At 47.5% G+C, this 13,362-nt stretch overlaps 1 protein-coding gene across 1 annotated transcript in view; it reads right to left on the reverse strand.

The window, feature by feature from the left end:
- The window catches only part of DDX1 (DEAD-box helicase 1), a 79,541-nt gene extending 77,824 nt beyond the window's left edge, over positions 1-1,717 (reverse strand). Inside the window, exon 1 of the mRNA XM_040348568.1 lies at positions 1,618-1,717. Within this exon, the coding sequence (XP_040204502.1) occupies positions 1,618-1,633 (16 nt within the window). The 5' untranslated portion in view covers positions 1,634-1,717. The remainder of the gene's footprint in view (positions 1-1,617) is intronic.
- Positions 1,718-13,362: the final 11,645 nt, after the last annotated feature.

The following is a 13,362-nucleotide window of genomic DNA, read 5'->3' on the forward strand; positions in this document are numbered from 1 at the left end:
ATTGGGGGAGAAATAGTTGGCGTCAGTAGGAGAACTAGTACTCCAATATTGGTTAGTGCCCCCTACATTGGTATTAGTGGGAGAAATAGTGCCCCCCCCCTACATTGGAATTAGTGGCAGAAATAGTGCCCCCCATACATTGGCATTAGTGGCAGAAATAGTGCTGCCCCCCCCCCTACATTGGCATTAGTGGCAGAAATAGTGCCCCTTACATTGGCGCTAGTGGCAGAAATAGTGCCCCTTACATTGGCGCTAGTGGCAGAAATAGTGCCCCTTACATTGGCGCTAGTGGCAGAAATAGTGCCCCTTACATTGGCGCTAGTGGCAGAAATAGTGCCCCTTACATTGGCGCTAGTGGCAGAAATAGTGCCCCTTACATTGGCGCTAGTGGCAGAAATAGTGCCCCTTACATTGGCGCTAGTGGTAGAAATAGTGCCTCTTACATTGGCGCTAGTGGCAGAAATAGTGCCCCTTACATTGGCGCTAGTGGCAGAAATAGTGCCCCCTACATTGGCGCTAGTGGCAGAAATAGTGCCCCCTACATTGGCGCTAGTGGCAGAAATAGTGCCCCCTACATTGGCGCTAGTGGCAGAAATAGTGCCCCCTACATTGGCGCTAGTGGCAGAAATAGTGCCCCCTACATTGGCGCTAGTGGCAGAAATAGTGCCCGCTACATTGGCGCTAGTGGCAGAAATAGTGCCCCTTACATTGGCGCTAGTGGCAGAAATAGTGCCCCCTACATTGGCGATAGTGGCAGAAATAGTGCCCGCTACATTGGCGCTAGTGGCAGAAATAGTGCCCCCTACATTGGCGCTAGTGGCAGAAATAGTGCCCCCTACATTGGCGCTAGTGGCAGAAATAGTGCCCCCTACATTGGCGCTAGTGGCAGAAATAGTGCCCCTTACATTGGTGCTAGTGGCAGAAATAGTGCCCCCCCTACATTGGTGTCAGCTGCAGGAATTATGCCCCATTGTTGGTGTCAGTGGTGTAAATAATGCCTCCAATGCCAGATAAAGGCAAGCAAAGGGCACGGGGCCGCAGTTTGGAGACCCCTGCTCTCGTGCATCAAAGAGCCTTGGCCAACCATGACCCTATCAACAGTTTTCTTTCCTTGCTCCATTATTGGTCAGTCCTGACCCCCTCTGGCCCGGGGGCATCCCACAAAGAGCTGTCATGTTTGGAGTTGCTCTGTCTGACCCAGGCATCTTGTCATCACAAATTTGGCTCTTGTCAAAGTCACCCAAATCCTTTCTCTTGCCCATTTTTTCTACTTTCAACACATCACATCATCGTTTTCATTTATGCCACCCACTTTCAGATGCCATTGACTGTAACAAGGTAACCAATGCTATTCATTTACCCAGTCAGTGGTCATAATGATATGGCTGATCAATGTATATGAATGCAATGAATTGTATATGATATAGAAGAGAGAAAGGACTTGGCTCTAATCCTCATCCACGAAGTGACACATGTCAGATCTGTCCATTGCACTAAAGCAGGCCTTGTACTGTGCACCACTCTTGCTGTCAGGGCATGCTGGAGCTTGTAGTTCACCAGCAGATTCACCAATGCATACAACATGTATTTATATCTATAGCCCTGTGTAATCCTCACCTCCAAACGCCGCCATGTCTACCGGCTGCCAGCACACACAGAACACGGGAGGAAATGACTACAAGTACCGGAAATCCGCTGCCAGACCTGGAACGAGAATGTCACGCTGTCTCCAATCGGCCGCCATCTTACCTGAGCCGTATTCCGTAGTAAGCCATACGACTTGCTCTCCAGGAAAATGGCCGACGTATTGAATTTTAGAAGACACAATGCCCTAGGCTTCCATATGGCATTTTCTCTGTGCACAGATTAGACGTTCTCTTGCTCTGCTCTGTGTCACATGACATATAGGAATCTATTATGTCAAATCTGATGGTATTCTGAACAATAAAGTACCTGTTTGAAGAGAAAAAAAAATCCTTTTCCAATATTTCCGCACTCCCCTAATAAATATGAGCGCTTACCAGTAATTATCTGCTGCATAATCAGCAGACAAACTATTTCCATAATGTAGAAACAAAAATAAACTTTTTTGTTTTTGTTTTGGAAGGGGTGGAGAGGAATTAGAACCCCTGTCGGCTGTTTATAACTATCTATGCCCCTGTTTAGGAGATTCACTGTTTTTATATGACATGTTTATGCTTATCACTAAGAGTGGAAGAAAATCTCAAATGTTTAGTTGTCACCAGAACAGGAATAGAGAAGAAAGCATCCAACGGGGACACTCGTTCTGGTGACAGTCAGGGATTCACTCACAGTAAAAGGATTTCCTCTTACTTCCTGTTTTGACTATGGCACAGGAAGTGAAGGCAAATCTCTCCAATGGGACAACAAATGATCAGGGGGAAAAAAACTCACTCTATCCAAAAAAAACTCACTACTCTATCCAAAATGGAAAGAAATGGCTTCCATTCTACTTTAACCACTTGCCGCCCGCCAATGACAGATTGACGTTGGCAAAGTAGTTGTAGAATCCTGACTGGACGTTATATGACGTCCTCAGGATTCTGAGCCGCTGCGCTCCCCCGGGGTCGCGCATCGCGGCGATCGTTGTTGCAGGGTGTCAGTCTGACACCCCGCAACACCGATCAAGGTAAAGAGTCTCTCACGGAGACTCTTTACCACGTGATCAGCCGTGTCCAATCACGGCTGATCACGATGTAAATAGGAAAAGCCGGTAATCGGCTTTTCCTCACTCGCGTCTGTCAGACGCGAGTAGAGGAGAGCCGATCGGCTGCTCCTGTGACAGGGGGGAGATTGTGCTGATCGATTATCATCACAGCCCCCCCGAGGATGCCCACTGGACCACTAGGGATGGCCACTAGACCACCAGGGATTAAAAAAAAAAAAGTATGCCACCCTAGACCACCAGGGATGAGGAGGACACAAAAAATCGATGCCAATCAGTGCCGCAATGGATGCCAATCAGTGCCCACAATGGGCATCACTGATTGGCAGGCATTGTTTGGCACTGATTGGCATCCATTAGTACAACACATACGACAGTGCCCATCTATGCCCATCCGTGCCACCTATCAGTGCCCATCCATGCCGGCTATCAGTGCCCATCCATGCCGCCTATCAGTGCCCATCTGTGCCGCCTATCCGTGCCCATCCGTGCCGCCAATCCGTGCCCATCCGTGCCGCCTATCCGTGCCTAGCTGTGCCGCCCATCTGTGCCACCTATCCGTGCCCATCCGTGCCGCCTATCCAAGCCCATCCATGCCGCCTATCAGTGCCCATCCGTGCCGCCCATCAGTGCCGCATATTAGTGCCCATCAATGCCACCAAATCAGTGCCACCTCATCGGTGCCCATCAGTGCCGCCTTATCAGTGCCCGTCAGTGCAGTACCATCAGTGCCCATCAGTGAAGGAGAAAACGTACTTATTTACAATGTTTTATAACAGAAACAAAAAAAACTTTTTTTTTCAAAATTTTCAGTCATTTTTTTTTTTTTTTTTCTGGAAAACAAATATCCCAGAGGTGATCAAATACCACCAAAAGAAAGCTCTATTTGTGGGTACAAAATGATAAAAATTTAGTTTGGGTACAGTGTAGCATGACCGCACAATTGTCATTCAAAGTGCAACAGCGCTGAAAGCTAAAAATTGGTCTGGGCAGGAAGGTGTATAAGTGCCCGGTATGGAAGTGGTTAAGGACCGCCGCCTGTATATTTACGTCGGCAGAATGGCACAGACAGGCATAGGTACGTAAAGGTACGTCCCCTTTAAGATGCCGCCGTGTGGTCACGCGCCTGCGCACTCTTGACCCTACCGCCTTCTCTGTGAGTCTGACCGCGGCGCCTGCGGACTTGATTGCCGCGGGGATACCCGCGAGAGATAGATCGGGGAGATGCTTATGTAAACAAGCATCTCCCCGCTCTGCCTAGTGACAGTGATCACCGCTTCCTGTAATCGGATGACTGTCTTGTCACACACAGCCCACCCCCCCTGCAGTTAGAAGCACCCATCAGGGCACACTTAACCCCTACAGTGCCACCTAGTGGTCAACCCCTTCACTGCCAGTGTAATTTTCACGGTAACCAGTACATTTTTATAGCACTGATCGCTGTAAAAATGACAATGGTCCCAAAAATGTGTCAAAAGTGTCCACCATAATGTCAGTCACAATAAAAATCGCTGATCGCCACCATTATTAGTAAACAAAAAAAAATATTAATAAAAATGCCATAAAACTATCCCCTATTTTGTATACGCTATAACTTTTGCGCAAAACGATCAATAAACGCTTATTGTGATTTTTTTTACCAAAAATATGTAGAGGAATACATATCGGCCTAAACTGAGGGAAAAAAATGTTTTTTTTATATATATATATTTTTTGGGGATATTTATTATAGCAAAAAGTAAAAAATATTGAATTTTTTTCAAAACTGTCCCTTTTTTTTTTGTTTAATAGCGCAAAAAATAAAAACCGCCAATTTTGTTTGGGAGCCACGTCGCACGACAGCACAATTGTCAGTTAAAGCGACGCAGTGCCGAATCGCAAAAAGTGGCCTGGTTTTGACCAGCAAAATGGTCCAGGGCTGAAGTGGTTAACAATTTCCTACCACCAGCCTGTAGGCTGTAACGTGCGCACACTGAGGAGTAATGTGTTGTTATAGCACATTGCACTGTTTATTTTTTCATGTTTTATCACACAAAATGACACTTCTTTTAATTCTTTGGACTGCAGAGCATTGGGATGGATGCACTGATGTTCTCGCACTGCAAAAAAAAAAAAAGCAGACGCACGTAGATAACAATTGCTTTCTATGTGCCCTTGTGTCAAGCCAGCATTGACCTATGCAGATTAATGCGGTTTAATGAACATTAAAGTGGAGTTCCACCCTGAAATTTTATTTTATTTTTACAAAAAATCCTAAAAAAAATATATATATTTTTACTTACCAGAAATAGTGGTTGCTATGCGGAAGTCCTTAATCTGCCTCTTAATCATCCGCGGCTGGTCATCCTCCTCGTCCTACTCGTGGTGTCTTCTGGTGAATGGGGCGCGCTTCCTTCTGGGAACTGTGTGTATCCCAGAGAGCAGCTGGCCCATTCACAAAGCACAGCGCGGCTCGCGCATACGCAGTAGGAAACGGGCAGTGAAGCCTGTTTCCCTTACTGCGCCGGGAGCTGACAGGATCGAGGGAACAGCCTCGGGGGGAGGGGGGGGCTGACATCGCGGGCAAGTAGGACAGGTAAGTGTCCTTATTAAAAGTCAGCAGTGTTTGTAGCTGCTGACTTTAAAAAAAAAATGCGGATGGAATCCCGCTTTAAATGTCCTTATTCTGAGAAATCCTCACTTCCTGTTCTTCTGTCTGTAACTACACACAGTAATGCAAGGCTTTCTCCCTGGTGTGGAGAAAGCCTCTTGAGGGGGAAGGGGGCGAGCAGGAGTGTCAGGACGCCCACTAACACACAGCTCCTTTCTCTATCTGCAAAGTAGAGAGTGTCCTGACCCCCCTGCTCACCCCCTCCCCCCCTCAAGAGGCTTTCTCCACACCAGGGAGAAAGCCTTGCATTACTGTGTGGAGTTACAGACAGAAGAACAGGAAGTGAGGATTTCTCAGAAGAAATAAGGACATTTAAAAGCAAAATGGAAGGATGAGGTAAGTGAAGGAGGACTGCACTAAGGTAAAGGAAGCTATTTAGGGGAATTTTTTTTACCTTTACAACCCCTTTCATTTTGGGCTAAATTCGGACCTGAAACAGACCAAAAAACGCACAGGACTCCTGTGCAATTCACACCGGAGATATGTCAACTGGCTCCATAGAGAGCTGGCCAAAATCTCCTGCTATTGCGAATTGGATGTGGTAAACCGCATCCAATTTGCAATGGTGTGAACCCAGCCTGAATGGTGTGAATTCTCCCTAAAGTTCCGCTCTGGGCTGCTGTAGTGGGGTCCTGTATGGGTTCAATGCTTGTTTGACTAGGGAGGAAGGAATAAGCACAAATAATAATCTTAATCTTCATTCCTGTAGGCTTCCTTTTTCCTGTGCAACCAATGCTGCTTCACTTCGCTGTCCAGCCAGCTGCAGCTCTCCGACGTCATCCTTGTACAATGCAGGATCAGCAGTTTTAGGCTGGGTTCACACATAGGCAAATTGGATGTGGCCTACATAGCATCCAATTCGCAAAACATTTGAAAATATGTTCTTTTCAATGGGTCTGGTTCACATATGTGCGTTGCATCCGCAGTCCGCTTTGCACAAAAAACATGTGCGTTTTCTAGGCAGCGCCGTGAGAATTGCAGGCACACGCTCTTCAATGGGAACACATCCGATTTGCAAATATGTTCCGTTCTGAACACAAATTCTCTCCTCACTACACCTCCCCCTCTCCCTTAAAACATTGAGGAACCGCTAAACAACTGATTTTTATCTTTGCAGGGAAACCAGAGCTGCAATTCGCACCACGCAGCCTTACATTGTACACGCCGTGGGGCCATCCACAACCTGGGAGTGTCAGAGGGAAGAGGAGAGCACCGGGTACCACCAAGTCAAACAAGCATTTAACTTACTGCCTGAAGTGTGGATTTAACCACTTCAGCTCCGGAAGATTTACCGCCCCTTCACGACCAGGCCATTTTTTGCGATACAGCACTGCGTTATTTTAACTGACAATTTCATCATCGTGCGACGTTGTACCCAAAAAAAAATGTATGTGTGTTTTTTCTTCTCACAAATAGAGCTTTCTTTTGGTGGTATTTGATCACCTCTGCAGTTTTTATTTTTTGCACTATAAACAAAAAAAGACAGAAAATGTTGAAAAAACTAATAATTTTCGAATTTCTGCTATAAAACATCCATTAAATTTTTTTTTTAAATCAAATTTCTTCGTCAATTTATCCCAATTTGTATTCTGCTACATATTTTTAACCACTTCCATACCGGGCACTTACGCACCTTCCTGCCCAGGCCAATTTTCAGCTTTCAGCACTGTCGCACTTTGAATGGCAATTGCGTGGTCATGCTACATTGTACCCAAACAAAATTGGCGTCCTTTTTTCCCCACAAATAGAGCTTTTTTTTTGGTGGTATTTGATCACCTCTGCGATTTTTTTTTTTGCGCAACAACTAAAAAAAGACTGAAGATTTTGTAAAAAAAATACGTTTTTATTTTTTTCTGTAATTTTTTTTGTAAATAAGTAAGTTTTCTCTTTCAATTACGGGCACTGATATGGCGGCACTGATGGGCACAGATGAGATGGCACTGATGGACATCGATGAGGTAGTACTGACGGGCACAGATGAGGTGGCACTGATTGGCGGCGCTGGTATGCGGCACTGATGGGCACTCATAGGCGGCACTGATGGGCACTCATGGGCGGCACTGATGGGCACTCATGGGCGGCACTGATGGGCACTCATGGGCGGCACTGGGCACTCATAGGCGGCACAGATGGGCACTCATGGGCGGCACTTATGGGCGGCACAGATGGGCACTGTGGGATGGCACTGATGGACACTGTGGGGTGGCACTGATGGACACTGTGGGGCGGCACTGATTTACTTATGTTGCCAGTCAGTGCCCATTTGTGGGCACTGATTGGCATCTTTTTTTTTCCACACTTTTTTTTATTTTTTTTTCAGACTTTTTTTTATTTTTTTTTCCAGACTTTTTTTTGCCCCCTTTTTTTATTTTTTGCCCTTCCCTGGTGGTCCAGGGTGGGCTTCCCTGGTGGTCCATGTGGCGATCAGAGGGGGGGCTGCGCTGATAAACAATCAGCACGAACCCCCCCTGTCAGGAGAGTCGCCGATCGGCTCTCCTCTACTCGCGTCTGTCAGACGCGAGTGAGGAAGAGCCATCAACGGCTCTTCCTGTTTACATCGTGATCAGCCGTGGTTGGACACGGCTGATCACGTGGTAAAGAGTCTCCATGAGAGACTCTTTACCGAGATCGGTGTTGCAGGGTGTCAGACTGACACCCTGCAACAACGATCGCTGCGATGCGCGCCCCCGGGGGCACGCAGCGGCTCAGAATCCTGAGGACGTCATATGACGTCCAGTCAGGATTCTACAACCACTTTGCCGACGTCAATTTGTCATTGGCGGGCGGCAAGTGGTTAATAAACAAAAATAAGGGTATATTGATTGGTTTGCGCAAAAGTTATAGCGTCTACAAAATAGGGGATATATATTTATGGAATTTTTATTTATTTTTACTAGTAATGGCAGCGATTAGCAACTTATAGAGGGACTGCGATATTTCGGCAGACAAATCAGACACTAATTGAGTGATCAGTTCTAAAAATATGCACTGTCACTGTACTAATGACACTGCCAGTTAACATCTGAGGCAATCAAAGGATTAAATGTGTGCCAGAAACATGCTTACTCACTGTGTGGCAAGTGCTTGTAGTATGAAAAGGCAGACATCCGTGTTCGTGCTTTTGCAGAAACACAGGATAACTACCTTCCCTACTGACAGAACGGCAGTCTGCCTTGTTTACATAGGCAGACCACTGTTCTGCTTCTGTCCTGAACGATCAGTGGGTACCGGCGGACATTGAGTCCGCCGGACCCGTTGATTGGCTCCCATTGTGTCCAATCACGACGGGAGCAGGAAGCCACCGGTGTACGTGTGCGCCCCATACCTGGAAGACCCTTGCCATCGTATATGTACAGTATAGGGTCGGCAAGCAGTTAAAGAGGAGCTCCAGACTTTCTCAGAAAAAGTTAAAAGTCAGCAGCTACAAATACTGTAGCTGCTGGCTTTTAATATTAGGACACTTACCTGTCCAGGAATTCAGAGGTATCCTCACCCAAGATTTTTCAATTGGCTATCGCGTGTTGCCACCGCCATCTCCACTAAGGGATGGCAGCGTCTGATTTAAGGGAGGACTCTGATGGCAGCACCTGATTTAAGGGGGCACTCTGATGGCAGCACCTGATTTAAGGGGGCACTCTGATGGCAGCACCCAATTTAAGGGGGGACTCTGATGAAAAACACCTGATTTAAGGGGGCACTCTGATGGGAACACCTGATTTAAGGGGGGACTCTGATTGCAGTATCCAATTTAAGGGGGGACTCTGATGGCAGCACCAGATTTAAGGGAGCACTCTGATGAGAGCACCTGATTTAAGGGGACACTCTGATGGGAACACCTGATTTAAGGGGGGACTCTGCTGGGAGCACCTGATTTAAGGGGGCATTCTGATGGGAGCACCTGATTTAAGGGGGCACTCTGATGAGAACACCTGATTTAAGGGGGCACTCTGATGAGAACACCTGATTTAAGGGGGCACTCTGATGGGAACACCAGATTTAAAGGGGCACTCTGATGGGAGCACCTGAGTTAAGGGGGGACTCTGATAGGAACACCTGTTTTAAGGGGGTACTCTGATAGGAACACCTGTTTTAAGGGGGGACTCTGCTGGGAGCACCAGATTTAAGGGGGGACTCTGCTGGGAGCACCTGATTTAGGGAGGGACTCTGATGGGGACACCTTGTTTATGGGGGGCTCTAATAAGAAGACCTGATTTAAGGGAACGCTCTAAAAAGAAGATCTGATTTAAGGGGCACTCTGCTGGGAGCAGCTGATTTAAGGAGGCACTCTGATGGGAGCACCTGATTTAAGGGGGGACTTTGATGAGACACCTGAATTAAGGGGACACTCTGATGCGAGCACCTGATTTAAGGGGTTACTTTTCTGGGAGCTTTTGATTTAAGGGGGCACTTCGATGGGAACACCTGATTTAAGAGGGCATTCTGCTGGGAGCACCAGATTTAAGGGGGGATTCTGATGTGGACACCTGATTTAAGGGGGCACTCTGCTGGGAGCATCTGATTTAAGGGAGCACCTGATTTAAGGGGGACTCTGATGGAGACACCTGATTTAAGGGGGCACTCTGCTGGGAGCGCCTGATTTAAGGGGGCACTCTGCTGGGAGCACCTGATTTAAGGGGAAGCTCTGCTGGGAGCACCTGATTTAAGGGGGCACTCTAAAGGGACACTCTGATGGGGACACCTGATTTAGGGGGGACTCTGATGGGGACACCTGATTTAAAGGGAGCACTCTGCTGGGGACACCTGATTTAAGGGAGCACTCTAATGGAAGCACCTGATTTAAGGGTGCACTCTGCTGGGAGCACCTGATTTAAGGGGACACTGTGATGGGAACACCTGATTTAAGGGGGCACTCTGATGGAAGCACCTGATTTAAGGGGCACAGTGATGGGGACACCTGATTTAAGGGGGCACACTATTAAGAAGACCTGATTTAAGGGGACACTCTGCTGGGAGCACCTGATTTAAGGGGGCACTTTAAAGGGGACACCTGATTTAAGGGTGGACTCTGATGGGGACACCTGATTTTAGGGGGCACTCTGATGGGAGCCCCTAATTTAAAAGGGGCACTGTGCTGGGATCACATTATTTAAGGGGGGACTCTGATGGGGACACCTGATTTAAGGGGAGACTCTGATGGGCACACTTGATTTAAGGGGGCACTCTGATGGGGACCCAAAAAAAACCTTCCTTCATCAGAGGCTGGAGGAGAAGGTGGGATGTTCCCCCAGAAGAGCTGGATGAACCTGCTCAGCTCAAGCAAGGAAGAAGGTGATCTTCTACAATTGGTAGGACCTTTCCAGATCTACATTTCAGGGGATGTTTGTATTTGTATGGATGTCATGTTCTCTTTCTTTATGTAGGGACTCTGTACAGTCACTTATGTCTTCCAAGTTACTCTTGCTTTCACGTTATGCTTGATTACTGGACACACATATATGGGCATAGTGGGTAGCACATAGTGGTGTAGTGGGTAGCACTCTCACCTAGCAGTAAAAAGGTTTGAATCCCAACCATGACACTACCTGCCTGGAGTTTGCATGTTCTCCCTGTGCCTGCGTGGGTTTCCTCTGGATTCTTCAGTTTCCTCCCACACTTCAAAGACATGCTGGTAGGTTAATTGGCTCCTGTCTAAATTGGCCCTAGTACATGAATGCGAGTTAGGCCGGGTTCACACTCCGACATTGGGAGCTCATGTCGCATGACGTGTGAAAATCAATGATTCCCTATGAGAGCCGTCTTAAAGCGGGAGTTCACCCGAAAATTTTTTTTTAACATTAGATTGAGGCTCATTTTGTCAAGGGGAATCGGGTAGTTTTTTAAAAATCGAAGCCGTACTTACCGTTTTAGAGAGCGATCTTCTCCGCCGCTTCCGGGTATGGTCTTCGGGACTGGGCGTTCCTATTTGATTTACAGGCTTCCGACGGTCGCATACATCGCGTCACGAGTAGCCGAACGTCGGTGCGGCTCTATACGGCGCCTGCGCACCGACGTTCGGCTACTTTCGGAAAATCGTGACACGATAGATGCGACCGTCGGAAGCCTGTCAATCAAGTAGGAACGCCCAGTCCCGGAAGCGGCGGAGAAGATGCATCTCTAAAACGGTAAGTACGGCTTTGATTTAAAAAAAACTACCCGATTCCCCTTGACAAAATGAGCATCAATCTAAGGTTAAAAATTAACTTTTCGGGTGAACCTCCACTTTAACTGGTCCGACACATGTCGGTCCGACTTTGGAAATGCTCCCCGTACTACTTTGGTCTGACTTTGATCCTACTTCAACCCATTGAAGGTCATTGAAGTCGGACCGAAGTAGGACCCTTGTCTTTACCATCTGACTTTTGACATCTGACATGTGATTACAGCAGCAGTAAGGCTGGGTTCACACTACTACACTACTTTCATCCTACTTTGCTCGGTGTTCAATGTTTCCCTACGAGAGCGTCTTGTAGCGTCCTACACAAGTCGGTCCGACTTTGAAAATGCTCCCTGTACTACTTTTGGTCCTACATTGATCCTACTTCAGGCCCATTGAATATCATTGAAGTCGGACCAAAGTAGTATCCTGTTCATGAAAGTAGGATGGATGTAGGACCAATGTAGGATAAATGTAGGACCAATGTAGCAGAGCAAAGTAGGATGAAAGTAGTGTAGTAGTGTGAACCCAGCCTTAAAGGAATTGATCTCACTCTGGGACTGTTTTGATTGGTCAAAGAACAAGTCAGACTATCACAAAGTCGGATCAAAGTAGTATCCTGTTCATGAAAGTAGGATGGATGTAGGATCAATGTAGGACCAATGTAGCAGCGCAAAGTAGGATAAGGCTGGGTTCACACTTGTCCTACAAACGGTCCTACATTGGGAGCCTCATGTAGCATGACGTGTGAAAATCAATGTTTCACTATGAGAGCCGTCTTAACTGGTCCTACACAAGTCGGTCCGACTTTGAAAATGCTCCCTGTACTACTTTTGGTCCTACATTGATCCTACTTCAGGCCCATTGAATATCATTGAAGTCGGACCAAAGTAGTATCCTGTTCATGAAAGTAGGATGGATGTAGGACCAATGTAGGATAAATGTAGGACCAATGTAGCAGAGCAAAGTAGGATGAAAGTAGTGTAGTAGTGTGAACCCAGCCTTTGGGACCTCAGGTTGTAACCTCCTTGAGGGTAGGGACTGATGTGAATGTACAATGTATATGTAAAGCGCTGTGTAAATTGACAGCGCTATATAAGTACCTTAAATAATAATAATGTTATTGGAAAGTACAGCTTGTCCATGCAGGAAGAAATGACAGTGTTCTTTCTGCTCTCTCTTGAAGCTCCTTGATCCCCCCTCCCTCATAAAAAATACACAGCACTTACTGGTATGGAGGAGAGAATGACCTGCTCCCCTGCAACAGAACCTATAGGCCAGTGATGGGGAACCTTGGCACCCCAAATGTTTTGGAACTACATTTCCTATCATGCCCATGCACTCTGCAGTGTAATTGAGCATCATGGGCAGAGGCGTACTAAGCATGGGGCGGAGGGGGCGGGCCGCACCGGGTGCCACACACTGGGGGGGTGTCAGGCCAACGCAACCCCTCCGCGAATGAAGAGGACTACTTAGCGTGCGGCATGATGATGGCGCGTCGCACGGTAACAGGGAGGCAGCGCTAGCGGCAGTCTATGGTAAGACACAGCTGAAGCGTGGCTTTTCAGGGGGGGGGGGTGACTCGTGCGAGCCGTACCCATACCCGGGACCGCAATTATCCCTTTCTCTGTGGCAGCGCAGCGCCCGCGGCTCTGATAGATACGGCTGTGACTGTCTGACACTGACAGTCACACCGCCGAGGAGCGTGAAGCTGCAGCCGCCTCCCCCTGTGCTGTGCTGCCTGTGTGTGTAGACAGTGTAACACGCGGCGCGCTGATGATCATCTGTCTGACGGCATTATGGGTCTGAAGGCAAGGGGGGTGTGTGCACTATTGTAAGGGGGGGTGTGTTCTGTATATGAGGGGGGGGGGT

Source organism: Rana temporaria, chromosome 4 (genome assembly GCF_905171775.1).
Source record: "Rana temporaria chromosome 4, aRanTem1.1, whole genome shotgun sequence".
In the NCBI taxonomy this organism is placed as follows: domain Eukaryota; kingdom Metazoa; phylum Chordata; class Amphibia; order Anura; family Ranidae; genus Rana; species Rana temporaria.